Source organism: Agelaius tricolor, unplaced genomic scaffold (assembly GCF_023055355.1).
Source record: "Agelaius tricolor isolate 1412-34295 unplaced genomic scaffold, bAgeTri1.0.p SCAF_1, whole genome shotgun sequence".
NCBI classification, from domain to species: domain Eukaryota; kingdom Metazoa; phylum Chordata; class Aves; order Passeriformes; family Icteridae; genus Agelaius; species Agelaius tricolor.
In genome coordinates this window covers 105,577,906-105,596,922 of record NW_027269261.1, presented here as the reverse complement: position 1 = coordinate 105,596,922, position 19,017 = coordinate 105,577,906, and the positions used below count along the sequence as shown (strand labels likewise).

The 19,017-nt window shown below is 37.6% G+C and overlaps 1 protein-coding gene across 2 annotated transcripts in view; it reads left to right on the top strand.

The window, feature by feature from the left end:
* FBXL4 (F-box and leucine rich repeat protein 4) overlaps positions 1-19,017 on the top strand; it is a 58,551-nt gene that overhangs the window by 32,530 nt on the left and 7,004 nt on the right. For both annotated transcript variants that reach the window (XM_071446268.1, XM_071446276.1), the window contains exons 7-8: positions 11,275-11,346; positions 12,038-12,350. In XM_071446268.1, coding sequence (XP_071302369.1) covers positions 11,275-11,346; positions 12,038-12,350 — 385 coding nt within the window. The remainder of the gene's footprint in view (positions 1-11,274; positions 11,347-12,037; positions 12,351-19,017) is intronic.

Genomic DNA, 19,017 nt, shown 5'->3' with positions numbered 1-19,017 from the left:
CACCAGGACTTTGTGGTGGCTGCTCTCTGTATTGAAGCAAGTATTATTTTCTTCAAACCACAAAGAAAATTGGTGAGCCCTGCATTTTTTGAATAGAGCTGTATTGGTGCCTTGGGTGTATCTGTTCTGTTTCTACAATACTAGTCTTTTTGTTAATCTTGGGTAAACCTTTTTATTTCATTTTGACTATTGGCTCTAATTCACAAAGCTTTTTCAGATCCAGGAAAGATCATTGTATCAGTGGTAGTGATTTTATAATTTTATTTTTTTTTACTGTTGATTGATCAGAATCTTCTTGATTCTACTCAGGTAACTTCTGAAGTTTGAGACTTCATGCTTGTAATAGTGCAGCAGATGAAATGTACTCTGAGGTGATTGGTAACTCATTCCTCTGCTATTGCTTTGCTGAGCAGAGCTTGAAATTAAGCTGAATGTGGGTAAATATTTCCTGACGTTGAAGCCCTTACATTGTGAAGATTCACTTCTCCCTTTCATGTGTATGGACATGCCTCTGCTTGTAGCTGACAAGAACATTCATTCATAATCAAGTTTATACAAGATTGTGCTTCCATTTTATATGTATGTTTGAACAAAAGGCAGTGTTCCTAATAAACAGTGGAAGAGAAATTTCTGGAAATTTAAATAGGTAAATTTGAGATGATGCTTGGGTGTTATTGTTAATATTGTTAATATTGTTAATATTTATTGTTAATATAAAGCCACTTAACAGTATACATTGTGCATCACAGGTCAAAAAATAGAAGGGAAAGAATGAAGATGTGGCCTGGGACTTGAATTAGAGCATTAGAACTACAAAAGTCACAGATTTTTAGAAATAACATTATCTTTCTCAATATGAGCTTCTCTTAGTGCAAACCTTTGGTTATCTGTACAAAATAGGCTGCCACTCCTTCTGTACTTTTCAGCTGGTACAGAAATCTTGTTAGTAAGTGATGGCTATATGCAAAAAAGGATAGATCAAGCATGATGTCAAGTGATTGAGACTTCTCTGAAACTTGTCAAAGAACTGTTAGGATTCTTGATTTTTGTGAAATTTCTGCTGCTGTCCTCATTGTTGGAGCTTCTGAGGAGCAAACAGAGGAACAATGCTAATGATTAACCAAGAACTTGGCATTGTATTGTTGCCAACTGGATCTGCTCAGTGAAAAGAATCTGAGGCTGTGAATCCACTAAGAAAAAAATGCAAACTGATAACAAGTATGTGTTTATTATGAGAAAATAAGAAGGTGATAAGAATAGAGCTGATACAGTGCTCTGTTAAAGTTCTGTTTCAAAATCCAAGAAGAAGAATCCAAAAGAAAAATCAGTTCATTTCATTTAGATAGTTTTCCTAAATAATTCAGGGGCTTGCTTTTTTTCCTAAACCAAGCAATGAGCAAAATAAACTACAAAATTTTCATGTGCTAGAGCACATCTGGGTAAATAGTACAATTTTTTCTCTTGGTTGTGGATTTGGACATGTGATTAAATAACACAGGAAGAGATGAAGATTTTCCATCCTATTGGTCAGCATATAATAATGCTGTTTCTGGTTTTGCATTATTATGCTTAATAAAAATACAGAATTAATATTTTAATAAAATAAATTGTATTTCTCCCATACACACTCCCAAGTACCTGCCCAGATCCAGGATTTTCTTGCAGTCTAAGTCCTACTGTAGCCTTTTCCTTTTCTGCATTTTAACACTAAAAAAGAGGAAAAAAGTTCTTTCAACATCTAAATTTAAAGTATTTGTTGTACTTTTCCCAGGTATATGATTACTGTGACACTAACAAATAAATTCTAAGGAAACACTCTGCTGAAACACTGACTACTATTAATGATTTTTTTGAAGTGCATAGATTTTGAGGGCAATGGAAACTCAATAAATTTAATAATGTTATGTTGTCTGAGCAATTGTAATTACAGTTTCTTCTCACTTTAGCTGTTTGCTTTGAATAGGTTTTGTATTTAAAAATGTTGCCATTGTTTCTGTAATCAAAAGCTGCAGTTTTTAAGTGTATGTTTTTAGTGAAATGGGCAAGGCTGGTGTTTTGCTACTTAGTGTACTGCTGCTTTGGAACATTCCTGTACCCTCTGGAGAATGTTGTAGTCTTTGGTCTTAACCCTGATGATTCTTAAGGCCACAAGTAATGTTATTTCCTTGACATATTGAGTGTGAAGTTCTGTGTATAAAATTGTTTTCTCACCTCTGAATTGAGGCTTCCAATACCTTTGAATGATTTCAACATTTCTGTTAGAAGAAAGAAAGTCCTGTGACTTTCAGTAACTTTTCAATTACTAAAAAATGTGTCCTGCATGGCTATCCTCCTCCCCACCAAATGTGGCTCATTTTTCCAGTGCTTTAAGTTCATTAGAGATTCTTAAAGGTTGTTTGATTATGTATATGCTTGAATAATTTGTGTCTTGCTTTAAGAAACTGATCTCAACTTTTTATAATGTAATTTCTTTGTACTCAACACCACTGTTATACTTGTGGGATTTTTGTGCTGATGGAATTAGTATTTACTGATACATAACTGCTTAATGTTTATTTGTTGAGTGTATTCACAGCATAACTTAAGCACTTGTTGGCCTTGCTACTTTTGAAGAATACAATGAACAATGTATTATTGTATACAGTAATTGGCAATGCACATCTTTATCCTTGAGCATGAATATTATCTTAATTGAATGCTTATTGTGAAGTATTTAGTCCATATAAATAATGCAGCCAAAAATGTATTTTTAAAGAAACCAAAGCCACAATTACAGTAGGAGAACTTGTCAGTCTTCTTACTGATGGGTGTAAATTTTAATGTAAGATGATATATTTCATATTGCATGATATTCTGACATCTTTCTAATGTGTAAAGAAAAAAAAAGTAAAGATTGTATTGCGATTATATTTGAGATACAAAATGAACTAAATTCAAATCTAATTACAATGGACAAAGGACTTTTTTTTTTCACACATTTTAAAGCAAGTGTTGTATTTATAGATTTTATCTCTGATAATTTTGACCAAAAGCAAATTTGGAACTTGGGTAGCTGCAAGAGAGGACACTGGAAATCCTGGATGCCAAAAAGAAGCAGAAGAATCATAGTAGTGAATGTAATAACTCTTATTTTCTTATACTATGAGCAATATAACATTTAATGGTTCCATAAAAATGTCCAACAGTGTTTTCAGAAATACCCTATTATGGGTCACATCATACTTTTGAGAGCTATTGTTTAGAGTTTATTGTTTCAGTTTGGGCAAAGTTCCATTGGCTTGGGTATGAATCTTTAGGATGAAGAGTTGCAAGCAAATAGTGGAAAAAAAAAAGGTGAAAGGCTCTAGCTGGAATGTGGATTCTTGGAATCAAGTTGAGTCAGTGACAATCATGTGATACAAGGGCCTTGATGGTGCTTTTTCATTTCATGTCAGGCTCACGGTGTGGAATTTGGTTGTTTGGGCCTGTAATGTGAAGTGGGGGGGAAGAAGAATGTGTAAAACAGATTTGCAGACATAAGGGAGGACATAATTTGACCAAATACAGCAAAATCAAAATACAGTAATTTAATTAACTGCAGAGAGTATTACTTTCATTGAATTAATTCAGTAATTGCTGTGTTGCTGTGTCCCAGTCCCTGCTGTGCCCCTGGCACTGCCAAGTAGGTGTAGAGAACAGAAAGGTGCCCCTGTATATTCTGAATCCCAGCTTGCAAATGATACTGGGTCTGTTTCTGAAGAGCCAGGTTGTTCTGACTTTTGAGAGGCTGCACCTGCACTTGTTAATGAGGCTCATTCCACCTTGTTCTTCTCTTGCCTCACACTTAGGAGTGTCCATATTGCATCAGTGTTTTGAAATGTGTCATAAAGTTTTGGAGACAGAAGTTTTATCACAGTCTTAAAAATGATATCTCAGAAATGGTCCTATAACCCATGTGCATTAGGGAGATATGGGCAGCAGATTTTTAATGAATACATTTCAATTGTCTCCCTTTTCATCATGTTTCTTTCCATGTTGTATCATCCAGGGTGACAGCTGATGGATACCTGGAGGAGAATAGAATTCCTGTTCTAATGCCAGCTTCTAGTATGGAGGAAAATGATTTGCTGCCATGTTTATTTGGAATCTATGAAAGAAAATTGTCTGCATTAATGGCAGAGGGCATTACTCATTACCCTTATGATTGTGGTATTTAAGGACAGGGTGGGGGCCTCATCCTGGGAAGGGACTGGGTCCCACATCTCTTGCCAGCATTTTTCAGTTGGTTTGGAGATGCCAGCTGAGCTGGATCCAGGTGGTCTGAGCTAAACAGTTTCCAGAAGTTCCTTCCCATGCTTAGCTCTTCTGTGATTCTCAGAGTGCTGATGACACTAATTGGGAATTTAACCTGGGAGCTTTGTGTTCCTGATCTCTGACCATGGCCAGTTGGAAGGTTTCTGTATGCTACACTTCTTCTGTCAATAAAATTTGTGTAGTAGCAACTTACTCATTTTGTAGCTGTGGGGTGAGGATAGATATAAAGAATCTTGACTGAGGTTCTCTGATGTGTGATACTATATAGGATACTCTACATAGGGGTGTGTGTAAGGACTTGAAATACTGTACATAACTTAACATCCTTTTTTAAGTTGCAGGAAGTTCAGTTTGTTACAAAGCTCAACCTTTTTTCATCTGGAAAATTTGAGGAAAGGATTGTCTAAGGTTGTTTAGGAGGTATAATCATTTCTGGCCACAAAGTGATTGGATACTTGCAGGGGATATCTCTCTCTCTCTCTCTCTGGGACTACATGGGCATCATCTTGTTCTTCCAAAAGGCCACAAAAACAACATTGTAAAGGGTGAGGTGACCTCTTCTATTTGTTTCCTCATGAAATAGCTCAGGGAACTGAAGGACTTAAGCATTAAACAAATTTGGCCACCATTTAGTTCTAATGTAACATATGATTCCCTGACATTTTCTGTAACATTTTATTTAGCTGAAAATTAACCTATAGTGAAAAATAGACCAATAGAAGGTGAGCAACTTGAATAGCTCTGTAGACCTCTAGATCCAACAAGAAATAGTGTGTTATGTATTTTGTGTATTATTGAATGTTTGTGTACTATCCCCAGATGTGGGTTTTTTCTGTAAAAAATAAGCTACTGAGTATAGGTATTTATACTCAGAACTCAAAACCCTTAGAAGCAGTCTGAAAATGAGTGCTTTCTGGGCAACCAGCAGGTATGAAAACTTTTTCTGAAAACTAAGACTTTGTATTACTTTGTAATTATAATTACTTTATAATTATCTAAAATTAATTTTGTAGTTATTTCATCTGGCTAAACCACTGACTCTCACATGTTTATTAGCATACATCTCCTCTCTATAAACCACTCACAGTACCTCGTATCTTTAGCATAATTGTTTTGAAATATCATAGACCAAGAAGTCTGGAACTGAAATTATCTTGATGCTTTGAAATACTGTGAGTGTGGCGGAAAATGGGAGGGAAAATCATATTGTACAATTTCTTTGTTGGAGCAGATTTAGATGAAAGTTGTGGTTCACCATTATCCTACATTTGGTTTTCTGCATTATTCATGTATTACATTCTCCTTTCTGTTAAAAAAATTGCTTTTGAGGACTACTGCAGCATGATTGTAGGTTTTTAGATGCAGAGGTACACTACCTGGAAATTCCTGAAGTAGACCTTTTTTTACTTACAGGCAATATTGGTTTGCCCTGTTGTACCTTCCAAAAGGCGTGGTTCAGTAGAAGTTTACAGAATTCTGGCTTTACATCCAATGAGGTTTTTAATTGTTGTGGTAGAATAGCAGGTGCCAAGTAATTTCTGACTTAGTTCTTTCACAGACTGTGCCAAGAAAGTCCCCTCACCCAAACAGTTCAGTTTTGGCTTTCTTTTAGTGCTGTATAATGCCAAAGGGAGGAAAAAATAAGAATTGTGAATTTCTGTAGATTTTTAATTGCTTTTGACAGTCTTAACAAGATTGTATTTTGCATTTGTATGGAGGGTGTTTGTAATTACAAATATCTATAGCAGTACTGGCACTCAGATTGAAATAGAATTGGTTTCTTTTGAGGACTTCCTTGTTTGGTTGGTTGGGTTTTTTACTATAGGTAGTTCTAGTATGCCAAAACTTTTATAGGTGTGGTGGCTGTGGAATGCTATTTCACTGGCTTAAGGTAGACTGATACATCATGTATTTGAAAATACATTTGAATTTAGCTACAGTAAGTAGCACTCATGGTGTGTGTGCTGAAGTTAGAGATGTTTTACTCTAATCTGTTCCCACAATTGTGTGTTTCTCTGGGTAAGTCAGCCAATTCCAGCATCCCTTGCTGTAAATTTAAACCTTTTGGAGACAAAAGGTAAGCTTCTGCTCAGATCATGAACAGAGGAGCCTTTCTGTGCAGTTCTAAGAATATTTTTATTGTTCTACTAAAGAATCAGCTTTTGAGAATTATGGATGTGATTGGTGGGCTTGAGAGTGACATAGATTTCATTGGCTTGGCCTTCACAGTTCTCCAGGTTTGTTTTTTTTCTTTCAGTATCTCAGGTTCAAATAATTTTAAGGAATTTATTCAAAACTCATTGACTTTGATAGTTTTGAGGAAGACAGAATACTTAAAGCATCCTGTGGAGTTACCTCCTTTTTACTACATTTACCCCTCCTCATTGAGGCAGCATTGTGGGGTTGGCTATTGAAGGAAATATTTTCTACTAGTGTCTTGGATTTTTAATGTTAAAAATACAAAATTAAATCCTATATAATTCAATTTCTTCTTCAACAAAAAGGTCAACTGGAGAATTAGTAACTCTGATTAAAAACGTAGTGAGCCAGGAGAGGGAGAAAGCAGTCTTTAATTATCTACAGATAATTTTTAGATTCCTTTGTCTTAGCAATAACGTCACTGAAAAATTTGAAGAAACAATTGCAGAAGAATAAAAGTATTTTAAAAGACTTAGGCTCTTGTTTTATATTGAGAGACTGGAAGAATTCCCAATTTATGTCAGACGTGGCTCTTCTGAGAAGAGGAAGAAACAACCTGTTGTTTGTCTCGAGTAAAACAGTTACAAATTTAAAAGTATCTTACAAGATTTATCTATAGAAAGTTAATTAAAAGCTGCAGACTATTTCTTCTCTAACCCAAAGCAAAATGTTGTTTTTCTTAAGCTCTTCCTTTAATCTTCCAGAGTCACACTGTGGTGCACTTATTTTCATGCCTTGTAGCATAGTAGTGCAGTTGTTATGTGATAGCCATATTATAGTGCATCATTTGTATTTTTTAATCCTTTTTATATTTTTAAATCTCTAACTACTTGACACTGAAACTGCAATGAGTAAATGTTAAATGTTCTAAGTGCATCTTTCACAGGTGAGTCACATCTGCCACAGACAGAAGGGTTTTCTTTTTGAACAGACTTTGAGCTCAGGCTATCTGTTAGATGCTTTCATCATACATCAGAAATGATTTGTGTTTTCTGCTGGATCATGAATGTAAAAAAATCCTGGAAAAAGCCAAGCAAGATTCAGCCTTGCCAAGTATATTGCTCTGACACCAGTGTTTGGTTTTTCTGCTGGGGGGTGTCTGTTCAAACCAGCATTACTTTTTCAACATTGAAATCAGAACTTGTGTGATGGCCAAGGCCTTTACAAAGACAGGTAGGATACAATTTAGTCCAATACCACCCGTTTATTTGAAAGTATACATAGCACAGAACTGTGTCCCACTAAGTATTATTGTGTGTCTTACAGGGTGGAGGAAGGACTTTGATGTTTGGACAGACCTGTCACCTGTCCTGTGTGGAGAAAAGTAGGATTTCAGATGGTAATCTCATCTCCTGTTCAAGCCAGGATCAGCTGTGTTGATGTCCTTTCTGAGAGACATTTGTTGTACTTGTATATAAAGATTTCAGAGAATCTGCAGGCCATCTTCCCTCTTTCTGAGGTTTATGACTCTTATGCCTTAAAATATTTCTGAAATATGCTCTGTAAGATTGTGTTTAGCAGCACTATCATATCCTTCCAATCAGTTTGACATCACAGTCTTCTTTCTGAAAACAACTTCTTCACTCTGTTTTCCTCATCTAAAAACCTCTTTCCTGGGAATGGAGGATAGAGCAGACCATTTTATTCACTCGCTTTGAACTTTTCCTGTTGTCTGTGGCATCTTATAAATATTGATTATTTTGGTAGGTTTTGTTTTCCTTGGATGGCAAAAGAAATTTAGGCCACTGATGCCGTGATTCCGTTAAGCAAAAGTAAATCTTATCTAAAGTTTGTTTCTAAAGTCTTTTTTTGTGGGTTTCAGTAATCATCCACTCTCTCTCAATCCCTTTAAAAGGGAGCAGGTACAAAGTTAAATTTTGCCTTTGTTTCAGGGAAAACTCCAAAAATCTCCAAACTGTAAATGTCTTGGCTGCTAGGCTGAAGAATGTTGTTAGATGGATAGTCTTTGATTTGAGTGTCTCTACTTGGCCAAGAAAGTGAAGTTAGACTCCAGGTTCAGGCTTGTCTTGTGAAGCACTCTAACACAGGAAAGTTGGCCTGTTAGAGCTCCAGGATGGGGTGACTGCCTTGCTGTTCTCCTTTGCTGCAGTAGGAGTGGTGTCGCTCATGCTGTTGTACTGACAGATGGCTTGACACAGACAGGTTATTACAATGATCGTCCTCCTATATGGAGTGCATATGGATTCTGTGAGCTGCCATTCTCTCCTGCTATTTTCATGTCTTTTGCCACCTGGATTCTCAACTGACTGAGACATAGCTAAGCATGCACAATGAGTTTTTTCTTCTTGCATGACATATGCAAAGCCCACCTCAGTTACAGAAGAACAGACACTGCGTCTGAAGGAAATCTGGTTTGCTGTGTGTGGGCATGTGTGAGCCCCAGAAGAGGAATTAATATAGCCAGTGAAATGAATATTGAGTATGTGGTTGTTTACTCTTGGGCTTGACTTGGCATGATTTGTGATGGTATGACATGGTGTTCTACCAAGCTCCCTTCTATTATTCAAATTTCTAGTGCTTTTAAAAAAAGTTGGTTTTGTTTTTTAAATAATGGTTTAAAGTAATAGATTGTGAAAAGACCTTTGAAAATCTAGCCTCAGTGCATGGCAATACAGGAAGGACTGTCTTAAAAAAGAGAGGGACTAAAAAGGTACTCTGAGAGATCCATGATATTCCTGTTGAAGTTAACACATGGAGCTCAATTATCTATCAAGATAACTATGAATACTAGTCCTCCTCTGTATTTCACCCCTCTCAGAAGAGGCGTGGAATTGATCTCACATCCTTCTAGCTGTTCAGAGTGACTGTTCACTTTTGTACTGTTTGTGTCAAGTAAGGAAAGAGATTGCTGTTTCCCATCCTTTCAGGCCAGTGTTTCAATTCCAATCTGGAAACCATTACTGAAAGACTTGGTGGAATGCAGCAATATATTCAGCTTTCCTGTGGAGATATCTGAATACCTGAAGAAACCTTGTTTGGAGCTCTGTGTGCTCTTAGAGACTGATTTTTTTTAGCTCCAATATTTAAGGTTTGCAGGCAGGGATTTGAGGATTTTGCTTTTAATTTGTGCATCTGAGTAGGTTCTGAAGCTCATAACTTTCAGTGAGTTGAATAAGAAAGACAGTGTCTCATTCTCTTTGAGTTGTTATTCCTCTTTCATGATCCAGATGAACCATTTGCTTATTAACTGCTCAATTTAAAATGAATTGGATATTTACACATTTACCAACCTTAAAATATTCTTAATAACCTCTTAAATAATGTCTTTTTAATGCTAGTGTTTCATTCCCTCGCTACCCTTTCCTTTAACAAGTGAATGAAAGTCAAGCAAGCAAGGGACAATGACTTTGTAGGACTTCTACCAAGATCTCTGTGAGGAAGGCTTAGTCTTAGCATCTACTTTTAGGCTGCCTTTGGGAAATCAAATCTTAGAAGGCCAAGCTAGAATCAAGATTCAGCATGTCAAGTGTTGGGTATTTATAATTGCTCCTTGGAGACACCTAAATTAAATGTCTGAAATGGTCTCTGTGAATGCCCCATGCTATGTCCCTGTTCTGTGTCTGCCAGTCTTTCCAGGAATCAGATGTTTCTTCTTGGTGATATATTTCTGCCAAGTTCCATTAGAATGTAACAGGGGAAACTAACCAAAGCATTTAACTATAAGTTTTCTGAAAACAAGTAAATTTATCTTTAAAGAAACTATAAATTATACTACTCCTGCATACAAATATTGTTGACTAGTGCTCTTGTTGTAATTACACTTAATAGCAGTAGATTACTTTGTCATTTGTATATTGCTTGTTTTTTTTCTATTAGAAACTGTTGTATATCCTGTAGAAATGCACATATTTTTGTTGTTAACATGTTGTGAAGCCTAGTCCTGTTTTAAAGCTCATATAGATCACAAAGTCCTAATGAAGTGCTGTTTTAATTATGATGCACAGGTATTTGTGATGTGAATCCCAGCTTATATTCTTTTTTTCACACTGTGAGCGTTTCCAAATACAAAACAAAATATGTCTGCAGACAGTGCAGAAGGATTTTTTTGTATCTTAGAAACACAGGCAAAAAATCTGTAAAAGTTTCCTTTGTGGAACAGGCAGCTGTGCACTTTTGTAAGGTGCGTCTGATGTTGCAGTCAGTTTCAGGTTGAGCAATGTGCAGTACTTTCTGCAAAGAATGGCAACCTTAAATGGCAGGAACAGGAGTGTAAAATACCCATTATATCTGTTTCAGTCAGCATGATAGTAGTGACAAGTGCTCAGTGGCTGTCAGCATCCTTGTCAGCACGGAGCCGCCTTTGACATTCAAGTCCCCAGCCCAGCCCTGGTGCTGTGCAGCTCTATTGGCAGCTCCATCAGGCTGCAGCTGATGGGAGAATGTCAGAGCCTGCCCTCCTCTCCTGGTGTGTGGCCAGCCCTGTGTGTTTGCAGGCTGGCCTTGCCTGTTATTTGATCTTGCTGCACTCTTCACCGGCTCTCCTGTGGGAGATGAGCAGATAGGTCAGTGGGGTGTGGCTATCTTCAGGGCAGCACACAAGCCCATCCAGAGTGACTTGCATAAAGGTTTGTAACGATTACCGTTTCTTTAAGCCAATCAATGGGTAAAGTACCCAGAGACTCATTAAGTGGCATTTGAGGCACCTGTAAAAGAGTTTTGAGCTGTATTTCAAGAAATGTGGTGACAGCCTTTAATGTCTAATTGACCTCTTCTCTTTGTTTCACTTTCTCTATTTCCTTCTGATGTGTTCCCCCGTGGCAGCAAACAGCCCTGCTCAGTATTTTGAACTTCTGCTCGGAGCTGCAGCACCTCAGCCTGGGCAGCTGTGTCATGGTGAGTGCTTGGACCGTTCAGGATGTGTGGGGGGATTGTGTGTGCCTGTGTGTGTGCACTCGCTTTGGAACCAATCTGGGTTTGTTTCACAAACGTGTGTTAAATGTGAGGTTTATACTAGACTCTACTCTTTTGGAAAATCCAAGATGAATGCAACTTTGTCATATATTTAAGGGTTATGTACTGGTTTAGTTAGGCCTAAAATGGTTTGTAGGCTTTCTCAGAGTTCTTCAGCCTTTTTCTAAGTTTCAGGGCATTCTCTGTATGTGTAATCACTTAACAAGTAATTAATAAGACTTTCATAAGGAGATGCAGTAACTGATCAACTTAAAATGGAAATGAGTACTTCAATCATTCTTCAGTAGTTGCACTTCCTGTGGTCATAAAAGCTGTTATAATCATCTTTAAAGGGGAAAACAGCTGTGCAAAAAGAAAAGTTTCTTCAAAGAAACAACTTTTGCTGTGGTTTGATCCTCAGTATTAAGTGAATTTAAAAACAACTGAGTCTGGGGTTTATAAGAATTTAATTTTATTTTTGTCTCTTATAAAAGTAGATCTCACTGTACCATACCATGAACAATTTTTAGAAATGACGAATGCTTGAGCCAGATGTGTTATGTGTGTTAGGAAGCAAACCTTGAAACACCTCTGAATGACACTGCACATGACGGAGCGTCTGCTTCCCTTGCAGATTGAAGACTATGACCTTATAGCAAGCATGATGGGAGCAAAATGCAAAAAGCTTCGCAGTCTGGATTTGTGGAGATGTAAAAACATAACGGAAAGCGGGATCGCGGAGTTGGCTTCAGGCTGCCAACTTTTGGAAGAACTTGACCTTGGTTGGTGTCCTACGCTCCAGAGCAGCACGGGCTGCTTCACAAACCTTGCACGCAAACTCCCCAATCTGCAGAAGCTCTTCCTTACAGCCAACAGGTCTGTGTGTGACACAGACATTGAGGAGCTCGCTGCCAACTGCACGCACCTACGGCAGCTGGATATATTGGGTAAGAGAGGGGGACAGTGTTGGCTTTATTTTACGGGTCTCAAAAGCCTTTCAGCTAAAAAGGAGTCCTTAAGACAAAACTTTCTTCCAGACATATTTGCTAAATAATTATTTCTTAAAATTATGGTTTAGCACATGAAAAAAAGGTGAGACGTTTTGCTCACTGCATGATTTCTGACTCAGAAGCCAGTAGATTTATACCAGCTGTGTATTTTGACTGCTGAGTATGAATTGCTTAAACTGGAATTTAAGTGCAAGATTTTTTTCCACTAATTTCTATTTTCATGACCATCAGCTTTTTTAACTGAAGCCTTTCTCTTTTGATTATCAGAAGATCAGATTTCTTATAATTCTTTCTGCTTTTGTTTGTATTTTTATTTCTGCGAAGTGTGACAAAGTGTATTTATCTCATGAGTTTGTGATCAATAAACATTTTGCTTTTGTGCAGTAAATATTTGTTATATGTTATATAATATATATTATGTACTATGCAATACTGAATTTCTTCATCGCTTTTATTGGTAAGTGAATTTGAGTTATTAAAGATGAAAGGGTAATTAAAAACAAAACTTAAATAGACTTTCTAGTAAGGTGGGAAGGAAGTGATGGGGGGGTCAAAAAGCTTAGCAAATCTGAAATTTCTAATCCTCTGCAGTTTCCATAGTTGAAAATATTTTTAGAGATCTAAAGTAAATATACTTTGAACTCTTGAGTAAGGACTTTGAGAAGTGTAGTTTTGCGTGATGCTGAATTTATTCTTTTATGGTGGCATATGAGGTTTTCTTTTTATAATAATGTAGGACAGCAGAGATGTTTGTGACATCAGTGTGGGAGAAAATTCTTCATAGTTTTACCAACTTAGTTTCACAGGATGGCTGAAAAAGGAAGATTTAAATGAAAGGGAATAAAGTAGTTGCTCTGTATACTTCTAATGTTTAATAATTGTAATGAAAATACTACATTTTGGTTGAGAGGGATACTGCAAAGAACTGAGAGCCATCAACATGAATAATTTTCCAAGCAAGTTTAAGGATTTATTCTTATCAGCATTTATAATTTCAAAGTATTTACCATATGGCTTCAGATTGGCATTCCAGTACACTCTTCTATAATGATGAAGAGTTTTACTCACTCCTGACTGAGAGAGTTGCCTTCTGACCAACGTGAGAAAGACATATGAACAGAAAAAACCTTAACTCCACCTAGTTCAAGTTGTAGATATGTTTATGCCCCCCAGGGTACTGTGTTTTGTGTATCTTTAAGAGAATCTGCTCTGCAGCTAAATTATCAGGGGCACACTGCCCTGTTCAGGCCTGAGAAGTTTCCAAATGGTGTAGGGAATTAAGTCTCTAAGAAGCACTTAGCTGCCCCTGACCACCCACTTCCATGTGCTTCTGTTGCAATGGCCTCGTGTCTGCCCACCATCGGTCAGACCACCTTACTGCACCGGAGGCTCCCCAGAGAATGTTTGGCTGTGTTGAACTTATGGATAGTCTGTTACTTCTGTTGCCTGTGTGACATCAGGGAAGGCTTCCTTTAGTGTTTGAATTCAGATTTTAATTCAGTTGAACATCCTAATGATTTTTTTTTGAAAAGTAATGTGAAAGTGGAAAAGGAGTTTGTTCTGCTCCCTGGTGCTTACCAATATTTCTGAGTCAGATGGATTTGTAGTCAAACTTTTCCTAGATTGCACGTTGCGTTCAGATAAATCCCCTCTAGGGGATATCCAGTAGAATTTCCTGCAAAATGAATAATCTGCAAAAAATTATTTCATTCTTCCTTCAGAGAAATACTTGGTAGGGTGAAAAAGAGGTTGTCCTTTGCTGTAAACAAGTCAGTACAAGGTGATATTCACTATGCACGGGAAGGACGTACCCTGTTTTTTTGGCAACAGCAAGGAAACTGTGTTAATTTTTTTGTCTGAATGTAGTAACCACTACAGTCTATGGTTACAAGAAAGAGCTGTCAAGTAGAACCACACTGTGTCATCTGGAGGTAGAGTTGCCAGGTGTTCCCCTGTAAGTGCAGAAGTCTTTGTTGTATGAACTAAAGAGCGAGTCTCTCGCTGTGCGGGAGTACCAAGGAAGTCATAAATCTCTGAATGTGCTCTTGCTTTGGGCATGTGATACAGGGCCACCCTGCTACTTTAAGCTGCATGAATGTGTAGTATGTTTTTGTCCTTCAGTAGAAGTGTGACAACAGGGCTGAAGCTGTAAGAGGTCAGAGCTCAGCTTTGCAGGAGTAACCTTGAACAGTGGGTCTTCTCTGTGATGTGAAGGAATGAGAGGTGCTCTCATTATATCCTTTGTCATCTCCCAAGTAAAGAAACGTCTGGCTTGCATGTGCATTGTGAAGGGTGTAGATGTATTGCTGCTGGGTTAGCACTGTGTGCTGTAAGGGAACTTCTTTTGCTTCAACAAAGCTGTGTAAAAGCAAGGTTTTTTCCTGCATACAAGCACTTACCTAAGTAAGGGTCAGAATGTCTTCCCTTCACTGCAAACACCAGTGTTTAAGATACTATACTTGTATCTCTCTTTAGTTGTTAGAACTTATAAACTTGACAGAGAAAACTTCTTGTTTCAGTTATAGGTTATTTATCATCACAATATCTTCAGGCATGGAGTAGTCTAAGCCTCTGAATGAAATCTTGTTGAACTGTGAGGGATGAAAAATGTACATGATATATATAGCCTGGATGGTGTTTGAAGGTGATAGGTCCTGAGGCTTGCTACCCATCTGTCCTCTACCATAATTGTTTGGTAATTTCCTTGTTAGAGAGTCAGAGGATTCTGTGAAAGATGAAAATTGCTGGTTTTCAAGGACTCTATATACTTACTGGCCCATGTAAAGCATTGTTGGATGTCAGGCTGTGTTTGTGCTGTGTAAAACATAGAAAGTCAATTTCTGTTTAAAAAAAATCATGGGCTTGTCCATATCTGCTGTATCATAAGTTTGGAAGAGGAAGCGTGGTGTGTGTCACTGAATGCATGAGGATGTGCTTCTCTTGAACTTTTAGTTCTGAGCTTTCTTTTACCCACTACATCCTGAACTGCCTGCTTACAAGTATCATTTCCTTCTCAGCCCACATCTTTTTGCTGAGTGACATGGCATGTTTCCACCCTCTGTCAGAATGATCCAGCTCTGATCATCTGACGGTTCTCTAGTGACGCAGTACATCAGCCAGTGCTATCAAAATTTGAGTGGACACCTCTAGACCAGTGGTTAAAAAACTAGTCTTCAAACTGTGATCAGCATTGAACAATGTGACAAGTCAGATGGCAACCTGAATTGACAGTGTCAAAAGCTTTTCTTGCACATCACATCAGCTGCTGAGTTCTCTTCCTGTGGGGTTCTCAGTTGCTGTCAAGGGTGAAGAGTAAATCGTATTAACCTTGCTTTCCAAAAGGTCCAACTGCCTCTGTCCTGCACAAAAAGAGTAATGAAAAGTAGACACCCTCGTTACCACAAAATTCATGTATTCCTAGCTACATTCCAACACCTCCCACACCTTCCTGAGCAACAGAAAACCCAACTACCCCCTTGCCAGCTGTCAAAGTTTTCAGCTTTATCTTGAGAACATCAACACATAGTTAGTCAATTCAAACATGAAAATGTGTAGCACATTAAAATTTTGGATTTGAGTTGTGTGCAGTAGATGGAATAAAATGTAAAGAATAAAAGGCTAGTTTGGCTGGTCTAGGGGAATAAAGGTAAGAAAGAATATTTGAGGGAAGAGTGCTAGTTATTTTCAAGAGTTGGTACTCTGAAATATTATTTGGTGTGTAGTAGTGTCTCTTGCTCTAGAAATTTGGCTTCTGCAGTTTTTATAGCTGTCCTGCACAGGTCTCCTAAACAGCTATAGAGTTTGAAGACCTTGATATATGATGGATATCAATTAAATTATTTACAGCTAATAAGCATAATTGTTCGAGCAAAGAGATCATTACTCAGAGGTGCCTTTTACAAGTGTGGTAACAGAGAATTGACTGAGCAACAAAATTAAATAGCAGATTTTAATGCTTCGGTTATGTATGTATTCTGAAAAATGGCTGATTAGTCTGTGGAGGAGAAGTTATAGTAAATAATAAAGGTCCAAAAGCCTCCAAACTCTAGAAGAAAAATGCTCTATATAAGTAATTAACTAGCAGGCTACATTGCCAGTCTTTCAAAAGCAAAGGAAAATGTGCTGTATTAAAATTCTGAACTGCTTTTGAATGGGCTTATAGGATACATACATAACTAACTGTACATTGTATAAACAAAAGTAAGACTACAGATGATGTGCATTTATCCTGTGGTGTGAATAACCAAACCCCAACTGGATTGCTTGTAGAAAAAGGTATTTCCTAACATAAAATTTTAAGTCTGAGGAGGGGAAAAAACCCAGCTGCAATAAAACATGCAATTTAGGATGACCTACTTAGTTGCAAATCTATTAAAAGTCTTGGATGAAATGATAGGAGAACTATCAAAGTTCAGGTAGGAAGGAATGAAGAACATCCTACACAAAAAAATCTGTGGCTAGGCATCTAAATCTAGAATTTTTGTAGAAATACACGTTTGGATCTTGAAGCATAAAAGCTGTGATGCATAAATGAGGCTGGGTTTAGATGAAGGTGCTGATGTAGTAGCAATTTTAAGGCTTGGTGAAAAAAAGATAAGTAGCATAATGTGTTGTTCCTAGAGTTGCATTTGGAATGGTAGAGCAGGTCCTTATGGTAGAACAGTGGTACTGTGGTAAAATGTGTGGTCAAATGAAGTGAATAAATAAAGCATGTTACAGAATTTCTGTGTAAATCTTCAGGGACTGTTGCATGAACCACCAGGCAGTTCTGATGATGGTGATTATGTAATGGTAAGGGAGGGAGTTAAAAATCACAGTGGTAATGACAAGTTTAGTCTCTGTAGAGGAGATAAAATTTAGGGGCATGATAGCAAAGACTGTCCTTGGGTGATGTTCAATAATGCCTCAAAGCAGCTAATCTGAGAGCCTGCCATAGATAGGATAATTGGAGACCACATTCAGATACCTCCTTGCTTGTGCAGAAGAGTACTGGAGACTAATGAAACCATGTGGAGTCTTTCTGAAATTGAATCCCATTCAGAGAATGAAAATAGGAAGATGAACTCCAGAAAGTGAAACACAATCACAGTAAGGCAGGATGAAGTATTAAGGAACCACTGGCTAGAGGTGAATGATACTGTATTTCAGCTCTGTTAGAAGTTCACAGGGGTGGCTGAGCTCGGTAGATAGTCCAGGTGTAAGGCTCACCCCAGTTCAAGGCTATTGCAGGAGAGCTGTTGTGTGTCCCTTGGTGTTCATGGCAGAGGGGATTGAGCAGGCTGCTACATCAGAGCCATTCTTTCCAGGAGATTAGCTTGGAAAGCTGCCTTAAATTGGAATGCCAATACAGAAAGCTTTTGAACAAATCAATACATTGAACAATAATAAATTGTTAGGACTAAATGGTATTTATGCAGTGATTCTGAATGAGCTCAAATACAGGGCTCTGGAAATCTTATTTCTGGTGTGTGATCTGTCTCTTAAATCAGCCTCGGTGCTAGAGTAATGCAGGGTTACAAACATGGCACAGCCTTCTGTAAAGGGCTTGGGTTAGGAGCTACAAAACAGTAAGATCATCTTTTTCTCTGTGTAAACCAGTGGCAACCCTGAGAAAGTCAGTGAGTGGACATACAGAGGACATCACCATATTTAGATGAAGAGCTGCATCCCAACAAGGGTAGTATCGGGTTTGCCTCTCATCCTTTAAACTTCCTTGAAGTTCTTGGTGAATGTGAGCACTACTCCAGTCCATAGAAGATTGGATTTTCAAAAACTTCAGCCAAGGTTGTGCTGCTTTTGTCTATCTTTTCCTGGATTATGAGAAAAGATTTATCTGTCTTTTCCTGGATTATGAGTGTTTCAGAGGACAAGAATGTATCATCTCTTTTCACAGTGAAATTATGTCACTACTGTGGTCCCCAAGGGTCTGTTCTGATCTGCTTATGAGTAATCCAGGCAGAGGGGTGAATAATGCCAGCGAGTAACACACAGGTATTCGGGGTAGAAAAATCTTAAACTGAAGAATTTAACACTGAAGAGTGGCAGAATGATCTTGTGATACTTATTAAACAGGTGTTAAAGCAGGAAGAAAACATTGAATCAAGTACAAAGTAGTCACATGAGGCAAAATAGCATCAACTAAATATATAGGGGACTGGATTTATATTAGCTTCTATTTTATAGGAAAGAGATCCTGTGGACAATTTTTGGAAAACATCAGCTCATTGCCTAGCATAATTCTAGTGGGAATAGAGAAAATAAGGGTTATTTAGACATGAAATGGAAAAAACACCATAAGACTTACTATAAAATTACTGACTGTGTGCTCAGTGCACTGTATTGTTCTGGTAATCCAGTTTCAAAAGTACTAAATTAGTGCAGAAACAACACAACAGGGGTCATTTTGAGATGCAAGGGAGTCTAGAAAACAGATGGCCTTGAGGGGAGAGAAGAGATGTGCATGGGAGTATGCATGATTTAGAAATAGTGAATTGGAATGATCTTATGCTTCTTTAATTGCACCTTAATTATTGCAGCTAATAGGCTGGAGTTTTTTGTTTGTTATTTCTCTTTTTTTTTTTTTACGTTATGAAGTTAAACTGTG